Genomic DNA, 17,392 nt, shown 5'->3' on the forward strand with positions numbered 1-17,392 from the left:
TAGACTATGTGCACTATGCTGTGGACCATTTGTACAGGCAGGCCTTTGTGCTTGCCATGGAACCACAAGGTCACTTGTGTAGGCGATTAGGCCCACTCCTAGTGCCACCTCTCTCCTACTCTCTCCAGTCACATACAGTATATTCTGCAGTGAAATTTTGTCACTTTAATGATGGATGGTCACTCAAGCATTTTTATGGCCATTTAAGATTTTGCCCCAGGATGGACAGAGACCCCCGACCAAGCCGTTGTCCATCTGTCACTGTTTCCGGTGGTGAGTAGGGTGAGCCTGAGTAGGCTAATGCACAGCACGCATCGAGGGAAGCCCTGCTGGTTTAAACCTGCACGCAGGGAGTGAGGGAAGAAGGGAGGGGGGATAACGAGTGTAATTTCGGTCTAAGAAGATTAGTCAACATCATTAGCCCGTTGGAGGCACTTCGGCTGCCTGGTGGGCTCCACACCACTGGTAAAGAGCCAGGTAGATACACAGGTGGCTCGAGGAGGCATTGCTCCTCACCTCAGGATGATTTATTTTACTGTGAGTCTCATGGGGGTGGCGAGGATACTGGCATTACACCGGCAGCAGGTATACCGGATTTGACGGTTAACGTTTTTAAGGGGGGGGGGGGGGGTGAGATCAGAGAGGCGCCATGAAGACGCGGCCCACGGGTATTGGTGCCTCAAACGCCAACTGGATGAGCTCACTCTCCCCCGTGCTCACAGCTATGCCCCTGAAGCACCTTGCAGTGCCCGGTAAGCGCGCGCGTGTGTGTTATGTAAACAATTAACCGTATCTGTTATTTACAGTGCCTTCAGAAAGTATTCACCCCTTGACTTTTTCCACATTTTGTTGTGTTACATAGTGGAATTAAAATGGATGTAATTGTCATTTTTTGTCGATGATCTACACAAAATACTGGAAGAAAATTCTAACATTTGTAAAAAAACAAGCAAACAAAAATATCTTGATTGGGTTTATTCAACCCCCTGAGTCAATACATGTTAGAATCACCTTTGGCAGCGATTACAGCTGTGAGTCTTTCTGGGTAAATCTCTAAGAGCTTTGCACACCTGGATTGTACAGTATTTTATTATTTTTTAAATTCTTCAAGCTCTGTCAAATTGGTTGTTAATCAGTGCTAGACAGTCTTGCCATAGATTTTCAAAACTGTAACTAGGCCGCTCAGGAACATTCAATGTCGTCTTGGTAAGCAACTCCAGTGTAACATAACCTCATGTTTTCGGTTATTGTCCTGCTGAAAGGTGAATTTGTCTCCCAGTGTCTGTTGGAAAGTAGACTGAACCAGGTTTTCCTCTAGGATTTTGGCTGGTCTTTGTGGTATAATCTGTGTTTTAAATTCACTACTTGACTGAGGGACCTTGAAAATCATGTTAAACACTATTATTGCACACAGAGTGAGTCCATGCCATTTTATTATGCGACTTGTTAAGCATCTTTTTACTCCTGAACCTATTTAGGCTTGCCAATAACAACGGTGTTGAATACTTATTGACTCAAAACATTAACGTTTTTCATTTTTTATTAATTTGTAAAAATTTCAAAAAACATCATTCCACTTTGACATTATGGGGTATTGTGTGTAGGCCAGAGACACAGACATCTCAATTTGATCCATTTTAAATCAGGATGTAACACATAAAAATGTAGAAAAAGTCATGTGGTGTGAATAATTTCTGACGGCACTTTACATGTGTGTGTGTGTGTGTGTGTGTTGTAGGGGTGTCATATGTCGGTCGACATGAGGCGTATAATGATGACTGTTGGCTCTGACTTGGTTTATGACCTCCCACTGGTAAAGTCTATCTGGGGTTATATGGTTTTAACAGCAAAGCCACACTTTAGCTAAATTAAGTTGCACCTTCTCTGTCTGAGAACAGCGTAGGCTACTGTTGGGCTAGAGAGAAAAACAGTGATGCAGCACCTGTGGGTCTGGGGAACTGGGGTGTGACTGATTTTCTGTGTGACGTGTATGTGAGACTGATGTGGCATGCATGTGTTTGTTTTGTTTACAATGTAGTGAGGCTAGCCTAATGGATTCAGAGAGGGTTCTTGGTGTTAATCTGTACTACCTGCATGAGACCTGAGTTTGTGTGTTTGATGGAGAGAGAAACAGAGAGGGAGAGAGAATGCACAAAAGTAGATGGTTAGCCCACTCACAGGATCGGCAGAAGGACTTCCTTTTCCAGACTGAAAAGGCATATCTTTCTCTATCTCACTTGATCTGTCTTTTCCCCTCTTCCTCCCTCTCTCCCCTCCTCCTCCATCTCTCCCCTCCTCATCCTTCTCTCCCATCTTCCTCTCTCTCCCTCCCCCTCCTCCCTCTCCTCCCCTCTTCCCTCTCCCATCTTCCTCCCTCTCTCCCCTCCTCCTCCCTCTCTCCCCTCCTCATCCTTCTCTCCCATCTTCCTCCCTCTCCCCCTCCTCCCTCTCCTCCCTCTCTCCACTCCTTCTCCCTCTCTCCCCTCCTCGTTATTCTCTCCCCTCCTCATCCCTCTCAACCCTCCTCATTCCTCTCTCCCCCCTTCTCCCAATCTCCCCTCATCCCTCTCTCTCAGGGTCCCATGACTCGTTTAGTTTCTGGGTAGATGTGAAGGCCCCGGTGGGCCCTGACCAGAAGGCCATAGTCAAATACCTGGCCACAGCCTTCCGTTTCGTTTCCAAGAAAGTCATGAAGAAGTGGTCCATGACACAGGTGAGGGTTCAACTGGTTCAGATGATTAACCAATACTCTATTGAAAAGATGGGATCCTCAGTCTTGTCAGCATATGACTTTTATCACCAGAACCTGACGTTTAAGGAGCAGCTGGATGCAGGGATTCGTTACTTTGACCTGCGTGTGTCATCCAAACCTGGAGAGTCTGGTACTGAGATCTACTTCATCCATGGCCTGTTTGGACACAAGGTGGATGTACTGACCCCATAGCCAGACACCTAGAAGATCAATAAACATGTTATTACACAAAAACCTAGCGTAAACGTCTCCTCCTACTATTGACTTCTCTCACTCTCTCTCAGGTGCGTGACGGTCTGTCGGACATTAACTCTTTCCTGGACGCCCATGGTAAGGAGATGGTGTTCCTGGACTTTAACCATCACTACGCCATGGGGATGGAGCATCACACCTACCTCATCAACATGCTCCAGGAAGTGTTCGGACCTAAACTCTGCAAGATCGGCGTTGTTGAGGAGATCACCCTGGACTATCTCTGGGAGAACAAGTACCAGGTGAGACAGACAGGGTGAGGTCAGAAAGTGTGAACACTCCTCCACATCCTCCACTTACAGATATAGTTGAACCTCTGATAGTAAGACCCAGTCCTCTATAAGTTGAGTGTGTGTGACACCTTAGAGTAATAGTGGAGTCAGGATTTCAGTAGAAGCTAAAGTGGATTGCTTACTAAATGCTGCTGCAGCTATTTCAACCTGTCAATCAGGGATCTCATCTCACAGACATTGATTCTCTTTGTCTCTCTTGCTCTCTTTCTCACACACACACACAGCTATTTCGGTCTGTAAGCGGCCAGTAAGTCTTAATGGATGACAGAAGATTAAGTCAGGAGGCAGTTGGTGTGTGTGTTTGCACTTGTGTTTGAGAGTGCTTGGGAAAGAATAGTGCTGGTATTTGTATCCCTCTGTGTGTGTGTCTGTGTGAGTGTGTGTGTGTGTGTGTGTGGGGGGGGGGGGGGGGGGGAGTAGGAGCAGTGGTGGCTATTCAGCATGATAAATGTGACTTGTTTCAAGAAACTAGGTGTATGTCACACGTCACTACTTCACAGGAGAGGCATTTGAACGTAATTAAGTTTTATTCAAATGTGTGTTTTGGCAGAAAGGCCTTCTGGAACATGTGCACTTTCATGTGCTTTAATAACAAAATTGTATGCCATCTGTAAATACGAATACAATTGTTAAATAATGAGCCTAGTTTGTTTAGCCACAGAAAAAGACAGGAACCTTCCCGCTAGCCATGATTGGGTGAGATAATGGATGGGGTGGACATGCCGAGAGAGGAGTTTGGATTAGTCTGCCATGTAGCACGCTTTAGTCTACAACAATAGCTGCAGTATGTGTAGGTAATCTTTTCTAACGTGGCGTTTTTGAAAGATATCACGAAGAACTGCAAAAGTGTTGCTAAGGCTCTCCACTTTCTGGAGGATCGAGCTTTGAAGTTAGTGGAATGCCCAGTGGAAGCCGAGTATGATAGCTAAGGAGACTGAGAAAATTCAGGCGTGATTGCAAGTGAGAATTGAGTTGAGAACAAATAAGGCTAATATACAAAACACCTGTCTCCGGATTCCATCTTCAAACTATGGGCAACCATGGCATCTGTGACAGAGGGAGAAGCATTCATCCTTGTATACGGGTAAGAGAGTGTAGCTAGCTACATTTGCAGATATTATACGTTTCATATTTTGTCAGAAAGTTGTTTTTATTGCAAGTTAAAGTGTACTTTTAGCTAGCTAGCTAACATTGAGCCTATACAGGTGAAGAAACCAGATGTGGAGGTCCTGAGCTGACGCGGTCTGAGGTTGGACGTCCTGCCAAATTCTCTAAAATGACGTTGGAGGCGGCTTATGTTCGAGAAATTAACATAAAATTATCTGGCAACAGCTCTGGTGGACATTCCTGCAGTCAGCATGCCAATTGCACGCTCCCTCAAAACTTGAGACATCTGTGGCATTGTGTTGCGTGACAAAACAACACATTTTAGAGTGGCCTTTTACTGTCCCCATCACAAGGTGCACCTGTATAATAATCATGCTGTTTAATCAGCTTCTTGATATGCCACACCTGTCAGGTGGATGGATTATCTTGACAAAGGATAAAATGTTCACTAACGGTGATGTAAACAAATTTGTGCACAAAAATTGAGAGAAATACGCTTTTTATGAGTATGGAACATTTCTGGGATCTTTTAATGCAGCTCTTTACATTTTGAGTTTATATTTTTGTTCAGTGTAGTTGGTTAGCTTTAGCTACCTGTAGATTCATGCAGTGTAGTTACGTTATGAGGATATAAAGTTAGGTCAATGAGACAGTGTCCAAGTTCAAAAATTATCTGGTAGAATGCCTGCTTTTATTTCGTCACACTCACAACCATAAGCTATTTTCTGTAATTAGCTTTCCATTAACTTGTAAATAATGATCTTGTTGTATGTTTATTTTCCTGTAATAATGAATACAAATGAGCTAAAGTTAAGGAGTTGTCAGCGATATGATGTGGTCATTATTTGAACTGGCTGGCCAGCTAACTTAACGTTATCTAGCTAGCTAGCAAACTAGAAACTAACCAAAACATTGTTTAGAAAGTTGTTTTTAGTTGCCTGGTTCGCTAGATTGACATATTTTTAAACGGGTGGGTTTATTGCTGTTAAAATACACCAGTTATGCTATTTTGGACCACCAGGCTGCTGTCGTTTTTGGGTTTATAATTGTTCATAACGACAACAACAAGTTTGATGTTGGATGACAATAGAATGTTCATGATGTCACTGCGACAACTGTATACAGACATGTCGATAGACATAATATAAACCAGCCTTTAGTCTTGGGTTGTTTAAAACACTACCATACTCACTGTTTAGCACATGGCCGCACATGTGAATCCTTAAAGAGATGGGTGGGGCTAAGCTTAAGGGGGTGTGAACGATGCTGAATGGATGTAGACAAAGAAGAGCTTATGTGTACCAAAACCTTCAAGGGACATTCAAAATAATTACTATCCCATTGTTCCTCAACTGTAGTGTATGATATGCAATGATAGTGTATGATAACATGATATCCAATGTTAAAAACACAAAGTTTGCTACATAAGACCGAATTGAGCCAATCGGTCACAAATTTCCATTGGGGTGGGGCCAGGGTAGATGTCTGTTGAGGGGGTGGGGAGGATATCACATCATTTTATGAATCTGGTGACTGGGTCTGCTTATTCATTGATGTTATCGCCAGAAATAACCCAGAACATATTCCAGTCGACGTGATCAAAACAGTTGGAACCTGGATTCTGATGGGTCAGACCAGCATGTACAGACCTGACCACTGGAACTTTCCTTGAGTCTTTGTTTATAGGCGGGAAGGAGCTAAATGGAGTCATGGTCAGATTTGCCGAAAGGAGGACGGGAGATGGCCTTATACCCGTGTCGAAAAGGTGTGTAGCAGTGGTCCAGCGTTGGATCTCCATGAGTTGGAAAGTCAATGTGTTTATATTAATTTGGGAGCACGGTTCTCAAATTACTTTTGCTAAAGTCCCCTGCAACAATGAACGCTGCAGGTACGCGGTCTCCAGCTTGTCCAGGGTCCAATAAAGATCTTTGAGTGCATTTTTGGTGTCAGCTTGGGGCGGGATGTACACAGCCGTGTGTCGGCTTGGTGCGGGATGTACACAGCCGTGTGTCGGCTTGGGGGCGGGATGTACACAGCCGTGTGTTGGTTTGGGGGCGGGATGTACACAGCCGTGTGTCGGCTTGGCGGCGGGATGTACACAGCCGTGTGTCGGCTTGGGGAAGGATGTACACAGCCGTGTGTCGGCTTGGGGAAGGATGTACACAGCCGTGTGTCGTCTTGGGGGCGGGATGTACACAGCCGTGTGCCGGCTTGGGGAAGGATGTACACAGCCGTGTGTCGGCTTTGGGAAGGATGTACACAGCCGTGTGTCGGCTTGGGGAAGGATGTACACAGCCGTGTGTCGGCTTGGGGGCGGGATGTACACAGCCGTGTGTCGGCTTGGGGAAGGATGTACACAGCCATGGTGATAATCCCTAAGAACTCTCTCGGAAGGTAAAAAGGACAACATTTGATGACCAAATATTCCAAGTTGGGTGAGCAAAATCTTGTAAATTCCTGTACGTTTCCCCATCGCACCACTTGTTATTGGTCATAAACCAGAACTCTCTGCCTTTGTTCTTGTGTGTGTGTGTGTGTGTGTGTGTGCGTGTGTGTGTGTGTGTGTGTGTATGTGTGTGTGTGTGTGTGTGTGTGTGTGTGTGTGTGTGTGTGTGTGTGTGTGTGTGTGTGTGTGTGTGTTTATCAGAAACATCTAATTTGGAGATGTGGTCAGGTGAGTTTCTATGTTCTGTGACCCTAATCTCGATTCTAGAGCCAGATTACCTGGCAGGTGACAGGTGTGTAGTAATCAGACAGTTGACGAGACCGGTACAACAGGTGAGTCATAATTATGAATTAGCAGATAGACAGATTAAGGGTTAAGGTGTGAAAACAAAATGTTCTGAGAGTGAGTCTGAGTCTTGTGTGTCCCAGGTCATAGTATTCTACCACCACCCGTCAGCTGAGAGCTGTCCATTGATATGGCCGGGCAACAAGTGTCCAGCTCCTTGGGCTAACACTACAGACACCACCAAACTCTTTCAGGTCAGTGTGTGTGTGTGTGTGTGTGTGTGTGTGTGTGTGTGTGTGTGTGTGTGTGTGTGTGTGTGTGTGTGTGTGCGTGCGTGCGTGCGTGCGTGCGTGCGTGCGTGTGTGTGTGTGTGTGTGTGTGTATTTTGTAGTGGATGAGATAAGGGGATAAATCTCATATAAAAATTCTATATAAATCCAACTGATGTTGATAATGATTACGATTATGATTCTAGTTCCTGGAGACAACACTAGGTGAGAGGGCTAAGATGGGGTCCTTCCACGTGACTCAGGCCATCCTCACCCCCAGAGTCAAGACCATTGTCAAGGGCCTGGTCAAGGGGCTACGCAACTACCTAGTTGAGAGGTGTGTGTTATTAGTGTTTCTGTGTGTACTGAGCGTATAGTATGTATTCTGATAGCAGCCAGCAGAGGGCGGTATACACAGTCAGTTTTGTCAGCTTATCAGTCGGTCAGACTCCCAGTAGGGTGAAGACCCTAAACACAGACTAATCTAAGGTCAGTTTGGCGTCTCCCCCTAATACTTAAAGGTAGGACTTGGGGAAGGTAAACTGTAAGGGTAATTGTTAGTTAGACTCTCCAGGTAGTTGCCCTTAGGTACAGATCTAGGATCGGGTTGCTCTCCATAAATCCTCACATTAACCATTAAGAGATGACAACAGAAATCTGACCATAGATGAGTGTCTAGAAGCGACTCTGAAGCGGATATTTAGTGGAGACGGCAGGCTGGGAGGAAATGGCCTAATTTTGCGTATCCACGGAAACAAGATGGCTTATTATCACAGGATAAACATTCCCACTTCCTGGTTTTGTCCTGACGGCTGCAGGGGCTTAGTGGAAGGTTAAGGGCTCTATCACTGATACGACCCTGGCCGTTGTGTGTGTGTGTGTGTGTGTGTGTGTGTGTTTGCTGAAATGCACCCATAACTAAAACAGCGAGAGCTCCAAACTTAAACAATGCTTTGGATACAATAACTATAGTCTGACTCAGACACAACAGCTCTTACACTCCTTCTTTTCTCTCTTCCTCCGCTTATCATCTCCCCCTCTTCCCGTCCTTCTCCCCTTCTCAGGAATCTTCCCATCATATTAACGTGGGTCGAGACCCAGAAACCCGGTGTTGACGGGATTAACATCATCACCTCTGACTTTGTTGAACTGACTGACTTCGCCAACACAGTCATCAACCTCAACAACCTCCTGCTCAACTAACAGGACCGCAAGAAAACCTGACTAACGCCACCATAGAGTCAGAATGAGTAGACTGGATATGAGTCGAAAAGAAACCCACTTGGATCTTTTCACGGTTCCGTTCTACCCATCATGGCAGCTGCATCACTGATCACATGACCAGACACTCGGGGACACGTGATAATGGGACACTCAGACATACATCACGTGACTATCTCATGCACTTAAAGCTCACATGACCAGTATTGACTGATCATGGTCAGGAAAATGACCACAGAGATTCACATATTGCGCTTATAAGTATAGCAATGTACAAGGGCTGAGACTGCTTAAACACACACACACACACACACAGATTTAACACTATTTCAATGGTAGCAGTTTACAGCTGTGTGTTGACATGCAGTTATTATGATAACACATTCAAGATAGATCATAGCAATGTTATCTTGATTTATAACTAGCAATGAAAGTCTGGCTACAGCCACTCACACACAGCTGTCTGGATGTGTGTGTGCGTGTGCGTGTGCGTGTGTGTGTGGCTTGTGGCAGTCCACTGATTATCACACTGACACAGAGGAAAAACTCCCAGACTAACTGTACATTTCTGTGGTCCTCCTGGAGGGGAATGATGGGAGGGAGAGAGGAGGAGAAGAGAGGTGGAGACCCAGACAAGGGCAGACAGAATGGGGAAGAGCGATAGAGAGGCACTAAAAGAAAGAATAAGAATCAAGGAGGAAAGAAAGTGTGTATATGAGAGAAAAAGAGAGAGAGAGAGAGAAATAGAGGGAGAGATTGTATCAGCACAGCTGCTGTCTGCAGGCAGTGAGGATCTCGTTTTATTCTCCCTTATTGGGAAAGATGTTTTCATTTTAGCTCCCTCCCTTTTTCAAATCAAATCAAATTGTATTAGTCACATGCGCCGAATACAACAATACACCTTACAGTGAAATGCTTACTTACAAGCCTCTAACCAGCAGTGCAGTTTAAAAAAATACAGATAAGAATAAGAGATAAAAGTAACAAGTAATTGAAGAGCAGCAGTAAAAAATAACAATGTATACAGAGGGGTGCCGGTACAGAGTCAATGTGCAGGGGCACCGGTTAGTTGAGGTAGTATGTACATGTAGGTAGAGTTAATTAAAGTGACTATGCATAGATGACAACAGAAAATGGCAGTGGTGTGGAGGGGGAGGGGGGGGGGGCAATGCAGATAGTCTGGGTAGATGTTCCTTCCCTTTTTCTCAACTGGTGTGTGTGTGTGTGTATGTGTCTCTCTCTCAGGCCAAACCGCATTGTTGACGCTCTTGCTCTCAGTATCACACATGCACATGCACACACACACACACACACACACACACACACACACACACACACACACACACACACACACACACACACACACACACACACACACACACACACACACACTAATTGTAGAGTCATTACACATACCACAGAGGCTTGTGGGAGTGGAGCGTCTCAAATGGACGAAGAAAGACAGACGCGTTCCTCTGTTATTTGTTTGTTCTGGTTTCTTTCTTTCTCTCTCTCTCTCTCTCTCTCTCTCTCTCTCTCTCTCTCTCTCAGGGTTTCTCGACCCCAAAGGGACCCTCCGTTCAGTGGGTACAAGAGCATTCTGACGTAGGGCCTTGGTAGTAGGTTATGGATGTCAGGGCAGGCGATGATAATCACATCCCGATCAGGGGACTCCGGGCCTCTCTCTGTGTGTCAGGATTTATTTAACTCATTATGAGAGGTGTCAAATGTAATGGCCTAGTATGATGCTGTGACTGTGTGTAGAGAAGAGATAATGGAGGGAGGGAGAGATATTGAGATGGAACTGGTTAAATGCAGCTTGGAATCACACCAAACCACACAGAACCTTCCCAAACCACTCTGGATTGTACACACTCTAACCCTCTGGAGCAGTATGCAGTTGTCCCAGACACTGATCTGTGGTCAGTTTAACTGTTTCCCCTCTAATAGAGCAAGTTAGGAGTTAGGAGAGGACAAGCTGATTCTAGATCTTTGCCTAAGGGTAACTACTGCAGAGCCCTCTCATTGGGCTTCTCTTTGACTGACAGTTTGTTACAGACTTCACTCAACAATCTTTAGCCGAAATGTGTTTCCTAACCTAAACACTGAGATTTGTCTGAATAACGTGTTTTTCTGGAATTACAAGGCAAAGAGCCCCTGATTCCGAACGGCATCCCTGTCATAACAGCTATGTTGTGGAGTGCCCACCCTCCCTGCCACTCCACGGAATCACTTGGGAATTGTGAAATTCACTGTAGAATGCTGTCCAACATTCCATGGCCATCTCTCTGCCGCCAGGGTCTGTGTTTCCCTACGATGATGTCATCGTGAAAGTTCAGTTCCTCCAGATGGGAGGAGGCCCCCATGGAGAACTCAAACACTGGCCAATCTTTGCTATACCTACCAAAGAATGGACAATAATTATTAAGCAACATATTTTATAAAGCTATTTGTTTTTTTACTTTACACAGCAGTTATCAAAAAGCCACCTGGACTACAGGAACTCAATTGTATGTTTATCGTTCAATGACAAGTAGGATGACTTGGTAGTTAAGGCTGGACAACTAGGTTATGCAAAGTCTGTTGATTTCTGGTAGAGTATACCTACCAGGGCTGGCTCTAGGCATATGCGGTCGCTTAGGGCCCCTGGTTGATAGGGTGCACCCGGCCCCCCTTAATATATATATATGTATATATATATATATATATATATATATACAAAAGTATGTGGACACCCCTTCAAATCAGTGGATTTGTTGCTGACAGGTGTATAAAATCGAACACACAGACATTTAATCTCCATAGACAAGCACTGGCAGTAGAATGGCCTTACTGAAGAGCTCAGTGACTTTCAATGTGGCACCGTCATAGGATGCCACCTTTCAAACAAGTCAGTTCGTCAAATTTCTGCCCTGCTAGAGCTGCCCCGGTCAACTGTAATTGCTGTTATTGTGAAGTGGAAATGTCTAAGAGCAACTTTCAGCTCAGCCGCGAAGTGGTAGGCAACATAAGCTTACAGAACAGGACCGCTGAGTGCTGAAGCACGTAGCGCATAAAAATCGTCTGTCCTCGGTTGCAACACTCACTACCGAGTTCCAAACTGCCTCTGGAAGCAACGTCAACACAATAACTGTTTGTCGGCGTCCTTCATGAAATGGGTTTCCATGGCCGAGCAGCCGCACACAAGCCTAAGATCATCACCATGTGCAATGCCAAGTGTCGGCTGGAGTGGGGTAAAGCTCGCCACCATTGGACTCTGGAGCAGTGGAAATGCATTCTCTGGAGGGAGGAATCACGCTTCACCATCTGGCAGTCCACAGACAAATCTGGGTTTGGCGGATGCCAGGGGATTGTTACCTACCCCAATGCATAGTGACAACTGTAACGTTTGGTGGAGGAGGAATAATGGTCTGGGGCTGTTTTTCATGGTCCGGTCTAGGCCCCTTAGTTCCAGTGAAGGGAAATCTTAACGCTACACCATACATACAATGACATTCTAGACGATTCTGTGCTTCTAACTTTGTGGCAACATTTTCTGCAAGTTCCCTTTCCTGTTTTAGCATAACAATGCCCCTGTGAACAAAGCGAGGTCCATACAGAAATAGGATGTCGAAATCGGTGTGGAAAAACTTGACTGGCCTGCACAGAGCCCTGACCTCAACCCATCAAACACCTTTGGGATGAATTGGAACGCCGACTGCGAGCCAGGCCTAATAGCCCAACATCAGCGCCCAACCTCACTACTGCTCTTGTGTCTGAATGGAAGCAAGTCCCTGCAGCAATGTTCCAACATCTAGTGGAAAGCCTTCTCAGAAGAGTGGAGGCTGTTATAGCAGCAAAGGGGGAACCAACTCCATATTAATGACCATGATTTTGGAATGAGATGTTCGACGATCAGGTGTCCACATACTTTAGTTATGTACAGTATATATACACATACACTGAGTATACAAAACATTAAGAACACCTTGCTCTTTCAAGGTGAAAGATATGATCCCTTATTGATGTCACTTGTTAAATCCACTTAAATCAGTGTAGATGAAGAGGAGGAGACAGGTTAAAAATATATTTTTAGGCCTTGAGACATGGATTGTGTATGTGTGCCATTCAGAGGGTGAATGGGCAAGACAAAACATGTAAGTGCCTTTGAACAGGGTATGGTAGTAGGTGCCAGGCGCACCGGTTTGTGTCAAGAACAGCAACGTTGCTGGGTTTTTCACACTCAACAGTTTCCCGTGTGTATCAAGAATGGTCCACCACCGAAAGGACATCTAGCCAACTTGACACAACTGTGGGAAGCATTGGAGTCAACGCAATATTAGGAAGGTGCTCCTAATGTTTGGTATACTCAGTGTAATATATTAGGAACAGAGTTGGGGTCTCAACTTAATGTTAAGAGTTAGAATAGTAGAATACACAAGGTCCAATTTTGACAATTGGTTGGGCATCAGGAGTGTTTATCTTATGTCAGTCACTGACGCTCACTCAATTAGCATATGTCAGCTAACATTTTATAGGTTGGTAAGTTAGTCTAGCCAGCTATCTAAACGTGTAGTAATCAAGGGGAGCCCCCATTCATTTCGTTAGTCGTTCTCACTCAGATATCATATTAACATGGCATAAGTCATGCCAGAATGTGTAGAATTGCAGGAAATAACCTGTAAAACTGGACCTTTTTCATGGCAAAAATGTTTGAATTGCATGAATTTAGCTATAAAATTGCAATATCTTCTCTGCGCCCCATGGCAAAATGTGTTGAATTGCAGGAATTGAACTCTAAAAGGCTTCTTGACCTACATGGAGAATCACTTAACATTGAGCATATTTTGTAGGAGTAGGATACATGGTGACCTGTGACATTGCCAAAATTAAACCATTTGTCCATTACAAACCAGATGGGACCTTTCATTCAATGACCTTTAAATGTATTGGGTGATTGGTTACAAATGTACATTCATGCCATTGGGCGGGACAGTTGGATTTTCCTGTTTATGCTGAGTCCTCTCTGTGTCAGATAGCCCCCTCTGATCCTGGGTAGCCTCTCCTGCCACACAGAGAGGAAGAGGTGAAGCAAGAGGTTTTACCCCGCCCAAAATCAGTTCACGAAAATAAGCCCACAAAGTGAGGAGTTTTGTATGGAGATCAATGAGAGTGTCAAATCTGGTAAAAAAAAAATGGAATTGCTCATTTGATACATTAGGCTATTTGATTGAATAGACATTTCGTAAGGGTTATGTTGCTGCAAATGCACTGATATAATTGGACGCACGTGAAGAAAAAAAACGTTATATCAGAGTTGTGCCTGTTGTCAAATAAATAGATAGAGGACTCATCATGGATAGCCCATTTTAGCATGGACATTGCGTGGATTCCTATGAGTTCTGTCAATGCAGAAGAAGAAAATGTACTACTTTAAAATGGAGATAGCCTCAATGGCTCTGTCCCATGCTGTCACATAGCTATAATGGCACAGATACAAAGATGAGTTCTCTATCCCTATGGCATGTTGGTCACACTCGTATCTGCCCACTCATATGCTAGAATTGTCCCAACTGATCTCTCCTCCTCCCGCCTGCCTTCCATCTCTGAGAACATGTATTTCCATTGTTAGAGCGGTCCCTCAAATATCTTGTCAATATAATAGACAATCTTTGCGCCACACCACCGCGAGCCACCTGGGAAGCTGGACGCGCGTGCGTAAATTGAGCGGGTCTTGTACAGACTATTGACAAAAAACACCAGAGATTTGCGTGCTGTCGGCGTGCTCCAGTGCCTAGCAGGGCAAATTCCGTTTCGCACCTGCGGACGGCAGGTATGCGATGAAACGATTAGCCTTTACCGCCGCTCTCTTGAGGCTTCCGTTACATAGAAGATGGATTTTTTTTATGGGAATGAAAATCATTTAGCTGTATAGGCTAAGGGATTTCAACGTTCTAACCATAGCTCTAACTGAGTTAGGATACATTAGGAACTATATTGTCATTATATTTTATTTCCCCCTGAAATAGGCTAGTCACCGTGCAATGAAATACATAACTGAAGTAATTAGATTTGCTAAACGTTGTTGCAGTCAGGGCAGCTCTAAGGGAATTGATTTAAATTAGATTAAAGCTACATGTGTAAAGGGGACTTTGTCTCAATCCGAAAAAGAGGTCACAATTTAGATATCTTTCTCAGAGGAGGAGATGAGGAGTTGGAAGAGGTCAAGCAGAGGTGTCTGTTAACACCTACCCATTATGACTGTAAATTTGAGCACGCGCACACACACGCGCGCCCCCTGTCCAGTCCCTGTTCTTCCCAGGTCCCGTTCCAGCTGTTGTGCATTCCTGTGCGCTACACGGCCAGCCTCTCAGTGTGTATGTGTATGTATGTATATTTTGTTTGTGGGTGAGGACGGCGCATCAAGTCTCTCCTGAAGAACCGCGAGTGCCGCTGAACTTCTCGGTCCAGCGGTGGAATGCGCCGGTGATGCGTCCTGGACAAGGTTTCAGAGGAAAGTGACAGCAGCAGAACCGCTTGGATTTTTTATTAAAGAGAAAGTTTGGGAACTTTTGTGTTTGTGTTGGAATCTTCTCTCGTCATGACCGAGCTTCTCAGCACCGTTTCAACAACGGTAACCTTGATATTCTATTCGTTTTACGTTTATTTCGGTGTATTATTTACACGTGACAAGGTCTATATGTTATTTATAGCCTACCTCGTTTTCATAACATGTTATTCTGTTACATTAGCCTAAATGTTTTTTTTAACCGGTAGGCTAGTCCTATACTACCGGTTCCGTTGTTCTTTTAGAGGTTAATTTCCTGAGTGAGCCATTTAGCAGCACAATGACAGATTATAGCTCAGTAATCCGTATTTAATTGCAGATTTTGTTATTTTTGAACACACAAAGAACACGGTTGTTGATTTTATATTGCTGTGCACCCTGCATGCCAATATTGACTATGGCTTTGGATACAAGTCTTGCGCAGGCAAGCCTGTGCCTGACGCATGAATGTTGTGTACAGTATACAGAATATGATCACGTGAATTATCCAAGATCTGTATACTGTATGGTACACCACTGCCCTCTCGGTTCCCAGGTATTCTGATAGTGTTGGTGACATGTGCAGAAGATAAAGCTCCCTCTCTCAACAGGTAACTGGGTCAGTCTATATGGGAAGGTGGAGTTTAATGTAACATGAACCTGGTACACAACATACAGCATTACCATATAACCCCAGTGTGTATCAGACCATACCCCCTGACCCTATAACCTTTGACCCAGCCTTATCTTTTCAAGCCAGAGTGAATGTAGCTCTGTGGCTACACACCCTAGCCATGTTCTCATAGTAGCATTAAGGTGAGACGGGCAGACAGGCCAGTGGCACATTGTCCGTGTGATGAGACGATCAATCACAACAGTGGAAGGAAGGAAGATCCTGAAATAGTTAGTATTTCCATATTTTTCTCAGATTGAAGGTAAAGACGGGTTCTTCTAGTTTGAGACAAACATTTGTTTACTTGGTGGTGCAGAAGATAGTGTTAGGTGGGTCTAAGCAGTGTACCGTTTAGGAACCACAGGCATAGCCAAGTGGGGAGATACTATTGTAGAGTGGTCTCTAGTCTGTTTCTACTTAGAACCAGAGGGGAGTTTCAGAGTCTGGTCAGATATGAGGGAATAGATCCTCGTGAGAAACAGATACAGACTACCTCTTACTACCCTATTTTTCATCCAAACAACCACCATCCCTTTTCATGCTTTATACATTTTCTTGCTTTCTCTCTGTTTGAGGGACTGTCTGTTTTCTTCTCTCCCCTGATGACTCTCCCTTTTGTGCTCCTCCTCTCCCCTCTCCCTAATCTCCACCCTGCAATCTCGCTCCATTCCTCCTCACATGTCCCTCTCCTTCTTTCATCTCCCACTCTTTCCCTCCTCTAATGTCTGGTCTATCCCAGAGTGACTTGGCATCTAAACCATATAGGTCAGCTGACTCAACTAATTTAGTATCTGTCTGATATCCATCCTTCTACAAGTCAAAGCACTAGCTGATCCACCGCATATAGTATATACTGTAGGTAATCTTGGGTTTCCTAATGCATACCTTCATATTAAATATCAGATTAGCTTCAGTGACTTTCAGCTGTACCAATATTAGTCATCCTGTCATATGTTGATTTGGATTCATTATTCATTTTTTATTTGCTTAAGGGTGATGCCAGCATTATCACAATGAAAACAAGAGCTTCCTGGTCTACATGTATGTGTTTGAGGAGGGGTTCAGGCTAGGATTTATTAAGCAACTCTTTAGCTCTGCTCCTGCACTTATTAAAACACACACACACACACACACACACACACACACACACACACACACACACACACACACACACACACACACACACACACACACACACACACACACACACACACACACACACACACACAGGTTAGAAAGGCCATGCGGAGGATGAATCCAGAGACAGAGGGGGGTTTCTTTCTAAAGGTCACTCTCGCCCAAGTGTGTGTGTGTGTGACTCTCTAAAGTGTGTGTAGGTTTCTCTCTCCAGAGTTGCGAGACAGCTTTCTCCTCTCCCGGGTACTTAACTGATCAATTTAAGCCATTGATTAGCCAGAGAGTGATTAGAGCGAGACAGGGAGGGAGGGAGGGAAGGGTGGCCGCACTCGACCCTCATGTATAAGTGTTTCTGTGTGTGTGTGTGTGTGTGTGTCACCCAGAGGGGACTAGGCAGAAGCAGGGACACAATAAGAGCTTTGTCAGCGTAA

At 44.7% G+C, this 17,392-nt stretch overlaps 2 protein-coding genes across 4 annotated transcripts in view; both read left to right on the plus strand.

The window, feature by feature from the left end:
• Positions 1 to 480: 480 nt before the first annotated feature.
• LOC139420336 (phosphatidylinositol-specific phospholipase C, X domain containing 2) lies at positions 481 to 11,299 on the plus strand. The gene is made up of 7 exons (XM_071170322.1): positions 481 to 752; positions 2,577 to 2,713; positions 2,804 to 2,923; positions 3,037 to 3,246; positions 7,279 to 7,389; positions 7,611 to 7,741; positions 8,469 to 11,299. Exons 1-7 carry the CDS (start codon positions 650 to 652, stop codon positions 8,605 to 8,607), a joined length of 951 nt encoding a protein of 316 aa, XP_071026423.1. The 5' UTR covers positions 481 to 649; the 3' UTR covers positions 8,608 to 11,299.
• A 3,609-nt stretch (positions 11,300 to 14,908) lies between these two features.
• LOC139420337 (pleckstrin homology-like domain, family B, member 2b) overlaps positions 14,909 to 17,392 on the plus strand; it is a 46,852-nt gene continuing 44,368 nt past the window's right edge. For all 3 annotated transcript variants that reach the window (XM_071170323.1, XM_071170324.1, XM_071170326.1), the window contains exon 1: positions 14,909 to 15,238. In XM_071170323.1, the coding sequence (XP_071026424.1) occupies positions 15,206 to 15,238 (33 nt within the window). In that variant the 5' untranslated portion in view covers positions 14,909 to 15,205. The remainder of the gene's footprint in view (positions 15,239 to 17,392) is intronic.

Source organism: Oncorhynchus clarkii, chromosome 11 (assembly GCF_045791955.1).
Source record: "Oncorhynchus clarkii lewisi isolate Uvic-CL-2024 chromosome 11, UVic_Ocla_1.0, whole genome shotgun sequence".
NCBI classification, from domain to species: Eukaryota; Metazoa; Chordata; class Actinopteri; order Salmoniformes; family Salmonidae; genus Oncorhynchus; species Oncorhynchus clarkii.

Excerpts from the sequence above, each read along its gene's own strand:
- LOC139420336 (XM_071170322.1), top strand. The coding sequence starts at position 650 with ATGAAGACGCGGCCCACGGGTATTGGTGCCTCAAACGCCAACTGGATG. Across the intron at positions 2,714-2,803 it reads AGAAGTGGTCCATGACACAG|AACCTGACGTTTAAGGAGCA; the intron begins GTGAGGGTTCAA and ends TTTTATCACCAG. Across the intron at positions 7,742-8,468 it reads CGCAACTACCTAGTTGAGAG|GAATCTTCCCATCATATTAA; the intron begins GTGTGTGTTATT and ends TCCCCTTCTCAG.